Below are 15769 nucleotides of genomic sequence, written 5' to 3'. Positions count from 1 at the left end.
CAGCGGCTGTGCTGTGAGCACTTTGCCTGGATACGCTACTGAGGAAAGACAGGCCTTTGGACCAGGTGAACTTGCCTGGGCCCATCTCGGTTTCACTTCTTGATGACAAAGCAGGACCCAATGAACTCACGGCACTTCCAGAAATGAGACAGTGGTTCAGAGAAGGAATTCTCAGGTTAGTTAGCCTGAGAATGCATCTCGGCCTAATCACTTACATGCCGTGAGAGTCTGGGCAAATGTCAACCTCTCCGTTTCATTTCCTACGTCTGGAAGGACGCGATGAGAAGTCAATGTGGTCGAACGTGTGCGGTGCCCAGGAGAGGGACATACATGAGAACGCTAAACATATAAAGGGCAACACTATGTGGACGTGCTATGCTGGGGTTTGGGGTTTTTATTCTAATACCAATCCTAAAACTTGATCATCTTAAACCTTGACAGAAACCAAAAGGTAATTTAGGCTACAGTCATCATTTTACAGGTGAGGTTGCTGAGATCACACTTGCCAAAGTCACACGGGAGGCCACAGCGGCAGGATGGGACTCGACTTTGGGGCACTGATGCCTTCCCGCTGCTCTGGGGCACACCCTGTGACTGCTGACGGGGAAGCAGAGCAGCATCAGCCACGACCGCGACCCAGAGGGAGGAATCCTCCTCCCCAGCGGGAGGCAGTTAGTTCCCCACAGGCACCCTCCTCGACTGGCCGAGGACCGCAGGCCTTTCCCAGGCCTCGAGCTTTCGATCACCCCACTCAAGCCGTGAGGACTGGGGAAACCCGAGGGTGCCCGAAGCAAGCACTGTCTTTCTCATTCCTCTCGGCAGTGATGTGAGTGCCGTCGTGAAGACTCCTGCTCTTTGAGGTGCTGTGTCACGGTTTGGGCACGGAAACATACCTGAACTTGTAAATATTTGTGCTCATGCTGAGAATGGCCAACTCTGACTCACAAACACTTCAAACTGGAGTCCAGTATTTGGGCGGGTAGTAGAATATAAGGACGTAAAAACAATCCTTTATGATTAAAAGTTTGACCTCATAATCATTTTGGAGAATTTGTCAAGTTTTATAATTATGACTATCTCCGCCCCCAAACAAAAGGATCATAGAAATGCATCTGTGAGAAGTTCTAAAAGGTTTAAGCTAATTGTCGAAAAACAAAAAGCCACATTTCTTAGAAGGACAGCAGTTGTCTGCAGTGGGAAGACTATATATTCTGGGGTAAGAGAGAACATGTGTGGGTGCCCACGAGCATATTTTTCTTGACCTTCTTTGGGCAAAACATTACGTTCTGCTTTGTCGTCTGAAACCTGGGGACGACCAGTGAAAGAAAGGGCTTTCCTTCAGAAAGCAGATGCTATGAACTGAATCGTGTTTTCCCCAAACTCCGGTGTTAATTCCTAACGCCCAATGGGACCGTGTTTGGAGATACGGCCTTTATGGAAGTACTGAAGATTGAATGCGGTCCTAGGATGGGGCCCTGATCCCGTAGGATCCGTGTCCTTGCAAGAGGAGACAGAGAAATCACGCTCTGTCTGCCGCGTGAGGACACCCCCAGGGAGAGTCTGCGGTCCTGGGAGAGAGCCCTCGTCGCCAGATCATGATGAAAGATTTCTAGCCTCCCGATCAGCAGGAAAATAAATTTCTGTTGTTTAATCCACCCAGCGTCTGGTATTTGGTATCGGGCTCTCGAGCTGACTCGGACAGTGGATTTAGAGCCAGCCTGTGTTTCCTGGTGGGATCACATGGACTCAGTGCTGTGACTTCCCACCGACAAGGTGGCTCCAGATTGGAAGCTCTTGGCCTCCAGGGTGGGGAACCCTTGCTGCCAAGGGCCATTTGGATAGTTACAGCACCATTTGCTGGCCACACGAGATGATCAACTTAAAAAGCAGCCTGCTATATTTGGGAAGGCTAATTTGGTGAGGCACGTGATGCTAGCTGGTATTGATTTTGACATTCCCCACCCCCTGAAGAAAGGAAGGCCGATATTGAGTAAATGTCCATTCATAAAATTTAAATACAGGAACTTTATATACATATATTAAAAGCATGTGTATGTAGACATGTAAAATATATGTGATGAATATACTTGGTGATTAAATACAGGGTTTGTGGAACAGGGCTGTCCCTGTTTGAATCACAGCCTTGCTGCTTGCTCGCTGTGTGTTCACAGGCCGGTCGCTTACACTCTCTGAGCTCCAGCGCCTTCTTTGCTAACACGGGGATGGTAACAGCATCTCTCCAACAGTATTACTGTGAGTCAGTAGATGTTAAGCTCTCAGAACAGTGAGTAGTAATAAGAGCTTCTAAAGGGTTCATTTTAACATTATACCTGACCATACAGACACAAACAAATCGACAGAGTTTTTACCAAAATAGAGAAAAGGAAAAACAAAAACCGGAAGCAGAGCATTTCTCTACCCTTTGCCTCTGCTCCGCGTAGCTCGGACAAGTTCCCTGCCCTCCTGGCCCTCCCAACTCAGCCACTCAGTCTCTAAAATCTCATAATGACTTTGGTCACATGTGCCTGGAAGAGATAAAAATAATAATAATTAAGATGTGGCACAGGAGATAAGGGGCTACAAAAAGGGGGAATTATTGAGTAGCTGGAGATTAGAGCATGTACCACGTAAGTGCTCGGTAGAAACAATGCACAGCTGCAGGAAGGGGTACGAGTTCCCTGAAGTCTATCACTTCAATGCTGCTACTACTACTATCACCAAAAAGAAACTCTTTCCCCCAGATCCACACTGAGTCAACTGTAACTGACTTTTCCTCTTCACGGTGATGTTCTTCAGGGCAGACTTTAGAATACAAGAAGCTCCTGTAACGAGCCTACAAAGACACTTTTTTGAAACCATTCAAACTTTTCTCATTTTCTTTCATATAAGATCAAGTGTACTTAGGGTTCATCTTGGCAGGGTTAACTTTGACCCAGAGTGCCAAATTTTTCCTCTGAGGGAATTTTCTCTCGACAGAAACTCAGCACCTGTCGTAAATGTAACAAAAATTGAGATCAGTCACTGTGGGGAGGGGCAAAGTGGTCTAACGGTGAGCACAATAAAGCATATTCGACTGATTTGTTATGTGCTGAGAGTGGAAATATTCAAGACAGTTTTTTTTCCCCTACTATTTTTATTAATTTTAGAGGGCTCTTTACCCTGGGTTATTTTTCATGCCCTTGGTCATCAACCCAGAAAACTGGTTTTGTTTAGAAGTAGTTTTGATGTCCAGCAAATGTTATATGCCTTCTTGGTAAAATGTAAAAGTAATACCGGTAACCACTAAACTATATAGTATATCAGTCCCTCTTAATTTTACAAGATTTGAGTTGGATGTAAAATTTAGACCCTATCAGTTTGATCAACTGTATAAGGTATCAAATAGTATATAATATGTGACAGAATCTTTCTAAGTAATGACAAATGAAGAATAAGAACAACTGTCCAACTATACCAACAGACTTAGTCACTGACAATAATTCTTGGGAATTCCTTTTGTTTCTAATAATTGATCTGATTTCACCATCAACTTGAAAATCTGAGTAAAATCCATAGAGATATGTGTTATAGCAACTGAGGGAGAATTTATTCTCTTTTCTTTTATAAAAAGATCTATTTATAACACATATTTTTCTAGCTTAAAATAATATTTTAAAAACAGTTGATTAAAAAAAATAACAGCAAGAGAATGCAGACACAACTGGAAATCCATTTATAGAGAAGCTAGTGCACTTCATCACCCAAGTGGCTAAAAATATAACATTTCATCTGGTTGGGTTACTTAAAAATTTTTTTTGTGTTCTCTCTCTCCTTTTTTATACACACACACACACACACACACACACACACACACGTATGCACATACTAAATATAATTTCAAAAATTAGAAGTTATATGCCTATAGAAGTTTCAAATTCATTTAAGTTAAAATACTTATGAGGTTGTTTAATTATTTTATAACTTAAATAATAAAAATCACTTCTGTTAATTAATTACTCCTGCTTTGGATATGGCCAGCACCAATATTTAATTTACCTAAGTACACATATGCTAACTGATAATTACTCATCATTAATACTTTTACAAATGTTACTTACTATTTAGTAGATATTGATCTTATGAACATATTTTTAGGTGGAAGCAAGCAGGTGCAGTGAGGTGACGAACGGAAATGTCAACCATGGGTAGGCATTTCTGTGCACTGCATCATTTCTATAACTCTCTGTGGGAAACCCTAGACATGTTCTCCTAAGCAGAGGCATTGCATAAGGACCAAGATAAACCTGAACACGGGATCATTAACTAAAAAATCACTCATGGGGGCAAATTTCTGTTGTTAGTGAGCCTTACCAACCACAGATGCTTAATATTTGTCAAAAGTTAACAAACATTCTGCTGAAAAGAATGTTTCCCCCCAATCTACAACATGGGACCGCATGAGACATGAAACTTGCAAGTACGTTCTGCTGAGAGCCGATCTCCAAAGCAGAAGACAAGCTCTAGCCTCGGACTACACCGACTTCATCCAGTTCTGAGTATTTCCAAACTCTCCTTTCTTTAAAGAACCTAACACCTGCCTCCACGTAAAACTCATAAATATTCTTTTTCTCCTCTAGCATTCTACCGATCATTCTTAGTGTAGAAATAATGGAATCATAATTTTTCACTCTACAAATCATGGTAATAGCAAATTCATATCTACCTGCGAGTCGATGGAGAACTCTCATTTATCTCCATTTCCCTTTGTCTAAAATCATGTTTCTCTACACAAATCACCTTTTTGCAAAAGAGGTAAAATACTCTAAGTCAACCCAGCATCTGGTTCAAGGAATGAAAGCTCTCTGGCCTCAGAATGAACAATAGTGATGTCCTTGGAAAGTTGACCTAACTTTGTTTTTATTAATTAAAAGCAGCTCGTTGCAGAGGAAAAGCACTCATGATTTATGATTTTTCCCTCTAGAGCTGCAGAACTTTAATCCAGAGCTCACGAAAGGGTGCACGAGCGGCTTGAAAATTATGCTGAGCTTAATTATACTTAACGTGAATTATTCAGAAGTGCACACAGAGACTAAAAATTTATTTCATACAAAGAAGCTTGACATTTTAATTGGTCCTTCAGAATAGAGACAAAACAATTTCCTCTCAAGAAAATTTACATCTTCCCTATCAGAGTCTCAGCCCCATCCAAGCCAAACTTTATTAACAAGATTAATTATCACCCCAGAGCCCGCTTCATCAGGTGTATGGCCCAGGTGAAAGAGGAATACAAAATAATGATTGACATTTCTCACAAACAGGATTAATTCAAGGAGGGGGAAAAAAATGACAGGTTGAGCCACCATACCTTGGTCATTAGCCATTTTGTCAGGGTGTTCCACTGTGGGGGGAAAAGGAATATTATTAGATATTGACAGTGACCAGCAAGAAAGCTAACATTTCAAATCAACATTTTTTTGTTAGAAAGTCCTCCTATCAAGGCCAATGCCCTATTGAAATAAAATTGATAAGGAATCAAGGTTAAGGCAAATAAATACTTAGAGGAAATCACTGAAAATGTTTACGCTGTATAGATGTGTTCTTAATACGTTATTTGTCACATTCCTCTAAACACAAACTCAGAATGATCATCATACAAATTTAATTAAAAATACTATAAGCATAAAATGCATGCGATTACCAAGTAATTATCAATATTTTAAATAAGAAAACTGCCCGGCCAGTGTGGCTCAGTGGATTGAGCATCATCCCATGGACTGAGAGGTCCCAGTCGGATTCCTGGTCAGGGCACATGCCCGGGTTGCGGGCTCGGGCCCTAGTAAGGGGTGTGCAGGAGGCAGCCGATAGATGTTTCTCTCTCACATCGATGTTTCTATCTCTCCCTTCCTCTCTTTCTAAAAATCAATAAAAACATATTATAAATAAATAAACAAACAAGTTAAGAAAACTATTTGCTTGTACTCATTTTCCATTTACAAAAAGGGAACTTAATCAATTCTTACATGAATAGGGCAAAATAATAGAATGTCATGAATATGGTTTAATTTAAATGGTTTGATAAATTTTTAGAACTTGTAAAAAAAAGTCTTGAGTTATTTATTTCAGTTGAGTTATGAGTAATGGATGTTCTTGAAAATGACCCCCCCCCCTTGTTGGTTTATTTTAAAACATTTTTTTATTGAGGTAACATTGGTTAATAACATAAAAATTTCACATATACAATAATTAGATATTTGTATGTGTTGTAGTGTACTCACCAGTAAACGTCTAGTTTCCATCTATCACCAGATATTTGATCTCCATTATACATATTTTACCCCTCCTCCCCTCCTGTAACCTCTGGTAATCACTAGTCTGTATTTATGAGTTTGTTTTTGTTTTAAATTTAAAAACATCTCTAAATGTTTTTTTGAAGGTGGCTTTTTTCTGTTAATCAAATATAACTACATAGGAGGTAAATCTCTGGTATCACTGTTTTTCTAGAAATTGTGATATGACAGTTTGACCAATGTAGATCTTGGTAAGTCACTACTAATAAGAATCATTTAACCTATCCTTGATTTTCTTTGAGCGGTGAGTCTTTTGGGTATATTTAACTCATTTAATTGCAATCAGACTTGATGCACAGGCTCCTACACTTGCTGGTTTGCTTCTTGTATATGCCTCAGTTAAATTCACACAGAGAAAAAATACAACAGCATTCCCATGAGCAACAACCTATAACCTAGTCAGTTCTCACATTAAGCGAGGCAGTTTCGTAGCAAATCTATCATCATTGTTTGAAAAATAACTTAAAGTCTTACAGGTGGTAGTTTTTCCTTTTCTAAATGAAGGAACATAAATCATTGTCTAAAAGAATGCATAAATCTACATACTTAAATAATGATGCTGTTAATAGGGTTTATTAGTGTCATATTATAGAAGGACACATTTCTAAACCAGAGATTGTAATAGATTAGCAAGAAGCTAGGAAAATTCCTGGGCAAGTGGAATAGGGAAACTGAAACAAGAAAATTAAATAAGGTCAAACACTTTGGGCAGCTTGCGAATTGCAAGACCTTATTTTCCCCAACCAAGAACACATGAGAACAAATGGTTAATACCTCTCCTCCCTAATCAGATAGTAGATAGCTTAAATCACCCAGGAAGTGCTAAGGCAGGAGGGGGCAAGAAGAAAGGCAAAAGGGGCAGTTGTAATCTCACTCACTGAACAAAGGAGTCAGCAGTCTTGGCACTTGCCAGATGTTCTCAAACATTCTGGGAAAGCCAAAAAGTAGAAGGGGGACCTTGAAATCTAGTCTGTGCCCAAGATATCCAGCAGGGGAACCTTGAAACCTGTGCACTGAAGGGTATAAAACCTCTTGAACCCTTCCGGGTGGTGCACTCAGATTAGCTGGGTGCCCACTTGTGTTTTATGTCAAGTGTATTTTTCATAAATTTGCTTGCCATGCTTTCTTAATAAAATTGCTTGCTACAATGCTGCTGTCTGGTATCAACTGTTTGAAATTTTCATACGAGTATGACAAGAACCAAGGAGGGGACAGACCTCTCCCTCTGACTCAGGGGGCTGTGCAATAACATCTTTTCTGGTGTCCTATAACAAGATAATTTACTATTTCTTTTATGTTAAAATAACATGCAGGCATTCTATAAAAAGGGTAGACTAGGAAAGGAATCAATAAAAAGTAGACTGAATTCTGAATGACTTTTTGAAAAATGGTATATACAAGAGTGTTTATTACATTAAAATTTTACAAGCTTTATATAAATTTTATAAACATCTTTGCATCTCCTAAAATTTAAACATTTTAAAATTCACCAGGCTATCTAAACTAATATTTTCTAATCTTATCATTACACTTTAATTTTTGTCTTGATTTTTTTTCTCCCATTTATCATTGAAGACTAAAGGCTCTTAAAAACACATTTTATTGTAGTATTAGGTGGTTGTTGGTGAAAGGTGCTTTTGAAAGACAACTGAATTAACTGTACTTTATAAACAGGGATAGGACCCTAATGTAGCTTTTAAGGGTGAACACTATGCTACAGGAAATGCCATACTGATTTTCCAGTAAGAATGGGGAATGATGTGTCAGGATCATGTGATGACCACACAATCAGGAAGAGTAAATGTCTGGTAGCCATAATAGACACACTTGAGAAACTACCATAATCAGTACCAAATATTTAGGGAAGAACTGTTTGAAATTATATTGAAAAAAAGTTAAAAAACAATCTCATCTCATTTTCATTTTTTATCTCTCCCTTTCTCTTTAATTATATACATGCATTATCTGTAATGTAAACAATTTTTTAGCAAGTGACAAATAAATATGTTATTGTGGATAATCTGATCTGAATTCTATCTTCTGGATTTGTTTCATTGTTAGAAAATCTGGACTGAATATTACTTGAGAAAATTTGAATGACTCAAGGAAGTTTATCTACTAAACAGTGTTTCCCAACAAAAACCAACTCTTTTCTAATAGTTATTTTTTATTAAAGGCAAACAATGGTTTAAAAGCACTGAATTTGTACCTTGACTTTTTAATGGCTCCTGTCATTTGTGAAGAAAATCATGTATTTTGTCACAAAATACCTTGAAGACTAAGGGTTTTTGTTGTTTTTGTATTCTGGTACAGAGCTTTCACTTCTATATTTTGGGTGGGAGAAACACACATTTCAGAATGACGATTAAGGATGCCGGGGAATATACCATATTCTACTGCTGAGATGACTCCATGCCCCCACAGAAAACCCCACTGGTCTATTCCATCCTTACTCCCTATTATTTGACAGGCCAACAGGAAGAAGCTTACTTTACTGGAAGAAACAACCCATGTGATAGGCAGAGATGAACATGACTCTTACTCATCTTCCAAGGGTTTGACAGTGTCTAGGTATTGCAACGGGGAGGATCTGGGGAAGGGAGGTGGGTATTTGCAGAGTCCTAAGGAGTCAGAGAATCAAGTTTAAGAGACTTTTAATTAATAAGTCAAAGAAAGAGTCAGATACCTCACATATACCATGTACATAAGGTATGATAACTTAATCCATTTTTAATTATAAATGTTCTTTTTAATTAACCAGTGATTACTGTTTGAGTTCCTTGCACCTCTCTGGCTGGTGCCAAAACCAAAAATGACAAAACTTTAGTCTCAAGTAGAAAATGCATCTATCTTGCAAAGACTGAGTATAAAATAATGAAGACTGTGGGCATCTGCCTTGGGGCGTAATTGATATAAAGCACTTGTGTGTTTCCCTGGAAACTTCTGTGAGTTTCCTCAGTTCAGGACCATAGGGAAGCCTTTCTGTCAGTTACTCTGATGAACTGTGACCTTATGTTTTGAAGCAGCATTGGAAAATGAAAATCTTAAATCAGAGAGCAAGTATGTGATTTTATGTCTTCAGTGTAGATTTGGTTCATTGTGGCTTCAAATCTCTTATGATGAGTAATTTGTTTACTTTAGACATTTGTCGTGGTAAGTGACATATAAGATGCATGCCTGTACAATAGCAAAACATCTAAAACTTGGTTTACTACATATAAGCACAATTTGTTTAAAAAACTTTTAAGTGGCTATTAATGGAGCATAACATATTTAGGGTAGACAATATTAAACATTCCAATCAGGGTGTTAGAAATGATTCTTATGGACTATTAAGACTTATAGCAAACTTCTGAATTTGTTCTTAATTCTGAAGATGATTTAATAGATGAGTTTAGGGCACTTAGGGTAAACAGTACCACATGAGATGAGAAGTTCATTAAACGATCCCCAGGATGATTGTCACTGTGGGCCTGTAAATCCTTTGACAACTCATCATCTGCTGCTTAATACATTTGGATGCCTGAAGTCATTTTTAAACCCTCCCTGAGATCTCTAGTTGGCACACGTTGTGAGCATGAAATTAATTTGGCACTTCTCTGTAGATAAAGATGAAGCATTTGTGAAACATTATCTAGTTACATTTCATGCTCCTACAAAATGAATAACCAGTTTCCCGTCGATTGCTCATTTGGAATGAAACCTGATTTAGACATGAAGTCCTAAAAACCTGGACAGACAAAGATTAGCTCATTTCCTTCTGTCTGCCTCCCAGCTTCTACTCTGTCATTACGAACTGCCATGCAGCCCTGGCCGGTTTGGTTCAGCAGTTAGTGTCGGTCTGTGGACCAAAGAGTCTCAAGTTTGATTCCGGTTAAGGGTACACACCTTGGTTGCGGTTCGGTCGGGGTCATGCAGGAGGTAACCAATCAATGTGTCTCTCTCAGATCGGTGTTTCTTCCCCCCACCCCACTCTATATAGAAAAATATCCTGGGGTGAGGATTAAAAAACAAACAAACTGGCATGCAGGTTTAGTCTGAATGCTTGTGTGTGTTCCTGGCAAACATTCAGATTAGCTGTTACCAAATCCAGCTTTTCAATAGCTCACTCGCCAGAATTCAAAAGTCCACTGTTTATTAGGCTACCTTCCCTAGGGGAATTGAGAAACAGACTACAGAGTTATTCTAAAACTCTTCTTTAGTATGTCAAACAACGGGGTGAAAACGTCAGACAGGTGTTTCTAATTTTTCCGTTGTTTGCCATCGTGCATCATCAAGTTTTCAGCCAGATATAGAAACATATGTGGTCCCAGATTTAAGAGCCAAGTATCCTTTCCTAGAACAAGATACATCACCCATTAAAAATCTATCTTTGAATATCAGCTATGCAGTTTGAATTATTTTCACTTGCTGAGTAATAGAGGCCCTTGAAACCATCTGTCCTCCAGAAAAATCATCCTCTGCTTTGAAAAAAATGCATATGAAGATTGTGTTGATGTAGTTATTATTCCTGGGCTTCAGTATTTTTTTGCATAAACATATAACTATCCTAAAATTGAGTGCTGATTTTTATTCTTGCAAGCATGTGGATTTCCTTCCAATCACTCTGCAATTTATTTTTTTGCTGTTGTTGCTGACCTGGGTCATTAAAATAAACACATTCATTTGTTTGAGGTTTTCTATCTTGCCATATCAAAATATTCTTTAATATATAAGGACAATAGTTCCTGAAAGAAAATATTTAAAGTTGGCAAGAATATGCCATTCACATAATCAATGCTTTTTAAACTTGTGTTTCCTTACAAAAGATGGCTAGTGTTTCATTATATTTTGAATGGAACCAACATACATGAAATCAATACAAAATTCCAAAAGGATTATAAATAAAAAAAAGTCAAGTTGAAAGGTCTGCCTTCTGCTGAAGGCAGATAATGTAGTGATATGATAGATCTTTCCATGACATGCTGGCTTTCAGAATTAAAATATTGGCCGGCTAGTGTGGCTCAGTGGTTGAGCATCAACCCATGACCCAAAAGGTCACTGGTTTGATTCCCAGCCAGGGTACATGCCCAGGTTGTGGGCCCAATCCCCAGTTGGGGACATGCAGGAGGTGGCCAATCGATGTCTTCTCTCACTGATGTTTCTATCTCTCTCACTCTAACATCAGTAAAGAAAAAAGAATTGAAAAAGATACATTTTAATTAATATTTCTTGTTTCCTATTTTTTCTATTTTTGTTGAGAAATAACTGACATATAACACTGTATAAGTTTAAGGTGCATGGCATGAGGGTCTGATACACATATATGGTGAAACAATTACCATAAAAGGTATAGTTAACATGTAATCATAGCCCATGGGCACAGACAACAGTGTGGTGAAGACATGGGGGTAGGCAGGGCCTGGGTGCAGGTGGACCAAGTGGGCAGAACGCGGGACATCTGTAATAGTGTCAACAATAAAAAACTTTAAAAATGGTTTAGTTCACATAGTCATCTCATAGAGCTACAATAAAAAAAATTTTTCTTGTGATGATAACTCTTAAGATCTACTCTCTTAACAAAATTCCTATATATTATACAGCGATGTTAATTGTAGTCATTATGTTGTACATTACCCACTTAGTACTTATTTATCTCATAACTAGAAGTTTGTACCTTTCGACTACCTTCCTCCCATTCACCCTTTCCCTACCCCTGCCTCTCATAACCAAAAATCTCATCTCCTTTTCCTATGAGTGTGGTGTATTTTTTCTTTTTTGTTTGCTTGTCTGTCAGTTTTTAGATCCCATATATAAGTGAAATCATAAAGTATTTGCCTTTCCCTGTCTGACTTGTCTCACTTAGCATAATGCCTTTGAGATCTATTTATATTTTCACAAATGGTAGGAATTCCTATTTCTTATGGCTGAATAATCCTCCATTGTGTATTTGTGCATATATACCACAATTTCTTTATCCATTCATCCAATGATGGACACTCAGGTTGCGTCCATGTCTTGATTATTTTAAATAATGCTGCTATGAACATGGTGATACAGATATCATATCTAGATAGTGCTTTTATTCCCTCTGTATATGTTCCCAGAAATGGAATTGCTGAATGGGTCACATAGTAGTTCTATTTTTAATTTTTTGAGAAACCTCCATACTGTTTTCCATAGTGACTGTACCAATTTACAATTCCACCAAAAATGTACAGGGTTCCTTTTTCTCCACACTTAGGCCAGCATTTGTTATCTTGTTTTTTTGTTTTGTTTTGTTTTATGATGGCCATTCTAACAGGCATGAAGTAACAACACATTGTCGTTTTAATCAGCATTTTAACTTATCTTGACTGTCCACTGTGGTCATGCTGCCAACAGACGGGACAGGGAAATCCCTAACAGAGACTCCAGAACTATTCTGTAACAATCCCGTAGGAAGAGTAAGGCAATCACGGAAAACCACTCAAACCTTTCAGAGTCCTGAAGAGGATGGGGTCCGAGAGGGGTCCCACTCCTTTCGCATTTCGTGCCTGGATTCGAAAGTAGTACATTGTGTCCAGGTTGAGATCCATAATCTGGTGAGTAAGCCGATCACCACTGATTGTTTCCATGACCCAGTCATCAATCGGTATGTTCTTGTCCAAGGTATAAAACAAGATGTAAGCTGCGAAGAGACGAACCCAAGCTCTGTTAGTCGGCTGACAGCCAGCTGCTCCGCTGCTTCCCACGACCATGTTTCCCGGTGTGATTTGCAACGATTACTACATATCCACAATCTATAAACTGCAGTATTGGGTTTGGCAAGTAATGATTTTTCTTCATATTGCAAGGATTAAATAAATAATTGCTTCAGTGTATGGAATATAAAAATGGAATAAGCCATTAGAAGGAAAAATATCTGTCATATTTTAAAATGTGAGGTTTCTGCTGCCTATAAATTCTGATTATTGGTTTATTCTAATATAGAAGCATGATAAAAAGTGCAAAACATAGATAACAAGTCTGTATAATTTTTACTGTATTCCAATAATAAAAATAAGTAATGTTTATTTTGGCTTATGCTTAAATACTAAAAATGCACTGAAAAGTATAAAACGCCATGCATATTTCAAGTGTTATAAAAATAAACAATCACATATGATTATTGTAATAATAATACAGGGGTGCTGTCACCTCCTTTCACAGATGATAAAGCTGAGGATGACGCTAGATAGGGGTAAAAAGGCTGGGATAATGTCCTCTACTGTTTTGCTAAAAATCCAACACTATTTCCCCCAGTCCATCCCACCTAGAGAAAAAAAAAAAAAGACAAGGTATTTCTGGATAATTGTAGGTTATCTAGTTATTATCTCAAATGTTAACAATCTGTCATTTGATAGTGTCATTTACCCTCTGTGTTTGGGGATGTTAACTTGAATACTAGTAGGGTAATCAGTGGTGATAGTCTAATATGCACCCAAATAAATCGAGGTACCCCTATAAAATATTTATAGTCTAACATTATATTTAGCCAATATGTATGCTAGCTTTCATTTAAAAGCACTAATTCATAACTTTGCATTTCACAATCAGATAAACCTGTAAAAGAGCTCATCATAGGTGTCTTTGCTGTATGAAGACAGTGTCAGCCTCCAATTCTGTCAAAATCGCGCCCTGATAGCTACATCAGACAGGCCACAAATGTTCCTATTTCTATTCTGATACATTGGATGTGTTCTTTGTAAATCATGTTTTTCAAAATAGCAGTCTTTCTTGGATTCAGCTATTCCTTCCTTGTGCGTCTGCTTGTGCTGTTGGACTGGGGATCCTCACACAGATCTTTCAGTGGTTACGTCACAGGGTTCTCCGACTCGGATGCACTTTCCTCCCCAAACAGCCATGCGCACGACCTGCATGAAAGCCCAGACGCTGACCCCGGGAGACTGCAGTCAGGGCTCCCTGCCATGCTTATCCCCACCTACCTCTCATTCTTCCCTCCCTCCACTCAAATTCTACCCGTCCACCAAAGTCTAGTTCAAGCTACATCCAACATATGAAACCTTCCTCTATAGTGAGGATTTTAATCTGTAGACTTTGCAATGCACTTAAGTAAAAATAAATAAATATATATATAATTTTTAAATCATTTGTCACTAAATGCCATAATGATCTATAGAATTATCTTGGGTTTGGACAATGAACTGGATCTTTCTTCCCTGTGATTCTGTAGGATGAAGCAATGTTGCATACTCCAAGATCCAGAGTCCATATCTCTTAACTCAGATCAGTGATAAAAACCTGCATTTCTCTTGCTTTAGCTTTCACCTTTACTAAGGTTAGGTAATTATAAGAATTACCACCCTGGCCGGTTTGGCTCAGCGGTTAGAGTGTTGGCCTGTGGTCCAGAGAGACCTGGGTTCAGTTCCTGTTAAGGGCACGTACCTCGGTTGCAGTTTGTCCCTGGCCCTGGCTGGGGTCATGTAGGTGGCAACCACTCGATGTGTCCCTTTCAGGTCGATGTTTCTCTCTCTCTCTCTTCCTCTCTCTCCCTCCCACTCTATCTGAACAAAAAACGAAAAAGTGTCCTCAGGTGAGGATAAACAAAAAAGAATTACCTGGTGACTGGGTATAAGTTACAAAACACAGATCCCATGAAATGGTGTTTTGATTTGATAGATGTGGCACACAGAGTCTTTGATGGCTCCCAATGACCCCATCTCCTGGAAGTCACACTTATATGTAATCCTTTCTGTCTAGTGTAGACAGGACCTAAGTCTTGCTTTGAACCAACAGAATACAGTAAAGGTGAAGAGCTAACACTTCCATGATTATGTTACATGAGATTATAACTTCTGTCTTGCTGGTAGATTGTACACGCTCTCCTGTGTTGGCTTTGATGAATTGGCTGCCGGATGGAGAGGACCATATGGCAAGGAATTGAGGATAGACTCTGATCAACAGCCTGTAAGAAACTGAATCCTGCCAACAACCACAGAAATTGGAAGCAAATATATCCCTAGTCAAGCTTCAGACGAGATATCTGTCTAGTTAAAACCTTGATTGGTGCCGTGTAAGAGACCTTGTGCAGACTACTTAGCTGAGCTGCGCTTGGTTCCTGACCAACAGAAACAGTGAGATAATCAATATGCGCTCTTTAATGTGCTAAGTTTGTAGTGATATTGTATTAGATAATACAACAGTTTAAACGTCACCTTAGTAATCTGCACCCCAGAAGATGCTGTGTTTAAGCAAGGTCAGGAAACACTGCTTTGGTTGGTATGTGACATTTACATATATTTTTGGCATTTGTTGTGATGCTGATGCCGCAGATCTGAATGTCGTAAGACACAGAGAGCTCAGGGAAAGATAAAAGACCAAGATAAAGCAGTCTGCAAAACTTATAAAGGTTGTATGACTCCTCTGTCTGGTTAAGATTAAAGTTGGAAGACTATAACTCAAAATGGATTGTGAAGTATCCT

The 15769-nt window shown here is 38.7% G+C and overlaps 1 protein-coding gene across 2 annotated transcripts in view; it reads right to left on the bottom strand.

The window, feature by feature from the left end:
• DCC (DCC netrin 1 receptor) overlaps nucleotides 1–15769 on the bottom strand; it is a 1071808-nt gene that overhangs the window by 78171 nt on the left and 977868 nt on the right. For both annotated transcript variants that reach the window (XM_036244835.1, XM_036244836.1), the window contains 2 exons: nucleotides 12781–12975; nucleotides 5345–5377 (listed from right to left, as the gene is read on the bottom strand). In XM_036244835.1, the coding sequence (XP_036100728.1) occupies nucleotides 5345–5377; nucleotides 12781–12975 (228 nt within the window). The remainder of the gene's footprint in view (nucleotides 1–5344; nucleotides 5378–12780; nucleotides 12976–15769) is intronic.

Source organism: Molossus molossus, unplaced genomic scaffold (assembly GCF_014108415.1).
Source record: "Molossus molossus isolate mMolMol1 unplaced genomic scaffold, mMolMol1.p scaffold_m16_p_6, whole genome shotgun sequence".
NCBI classification, from domain to species: domain Eukaryota; kingdom Metazoa; phylum Chordata; class Mammalia; order Chiroptera; family Molossidae; genus Molossus; species Molossus molossus.
The sequence above is the reverse complement of the archived record's forward strand: the minus strand, read 5'-3'. Positions and strand labels throughout refer to the sequence as shown.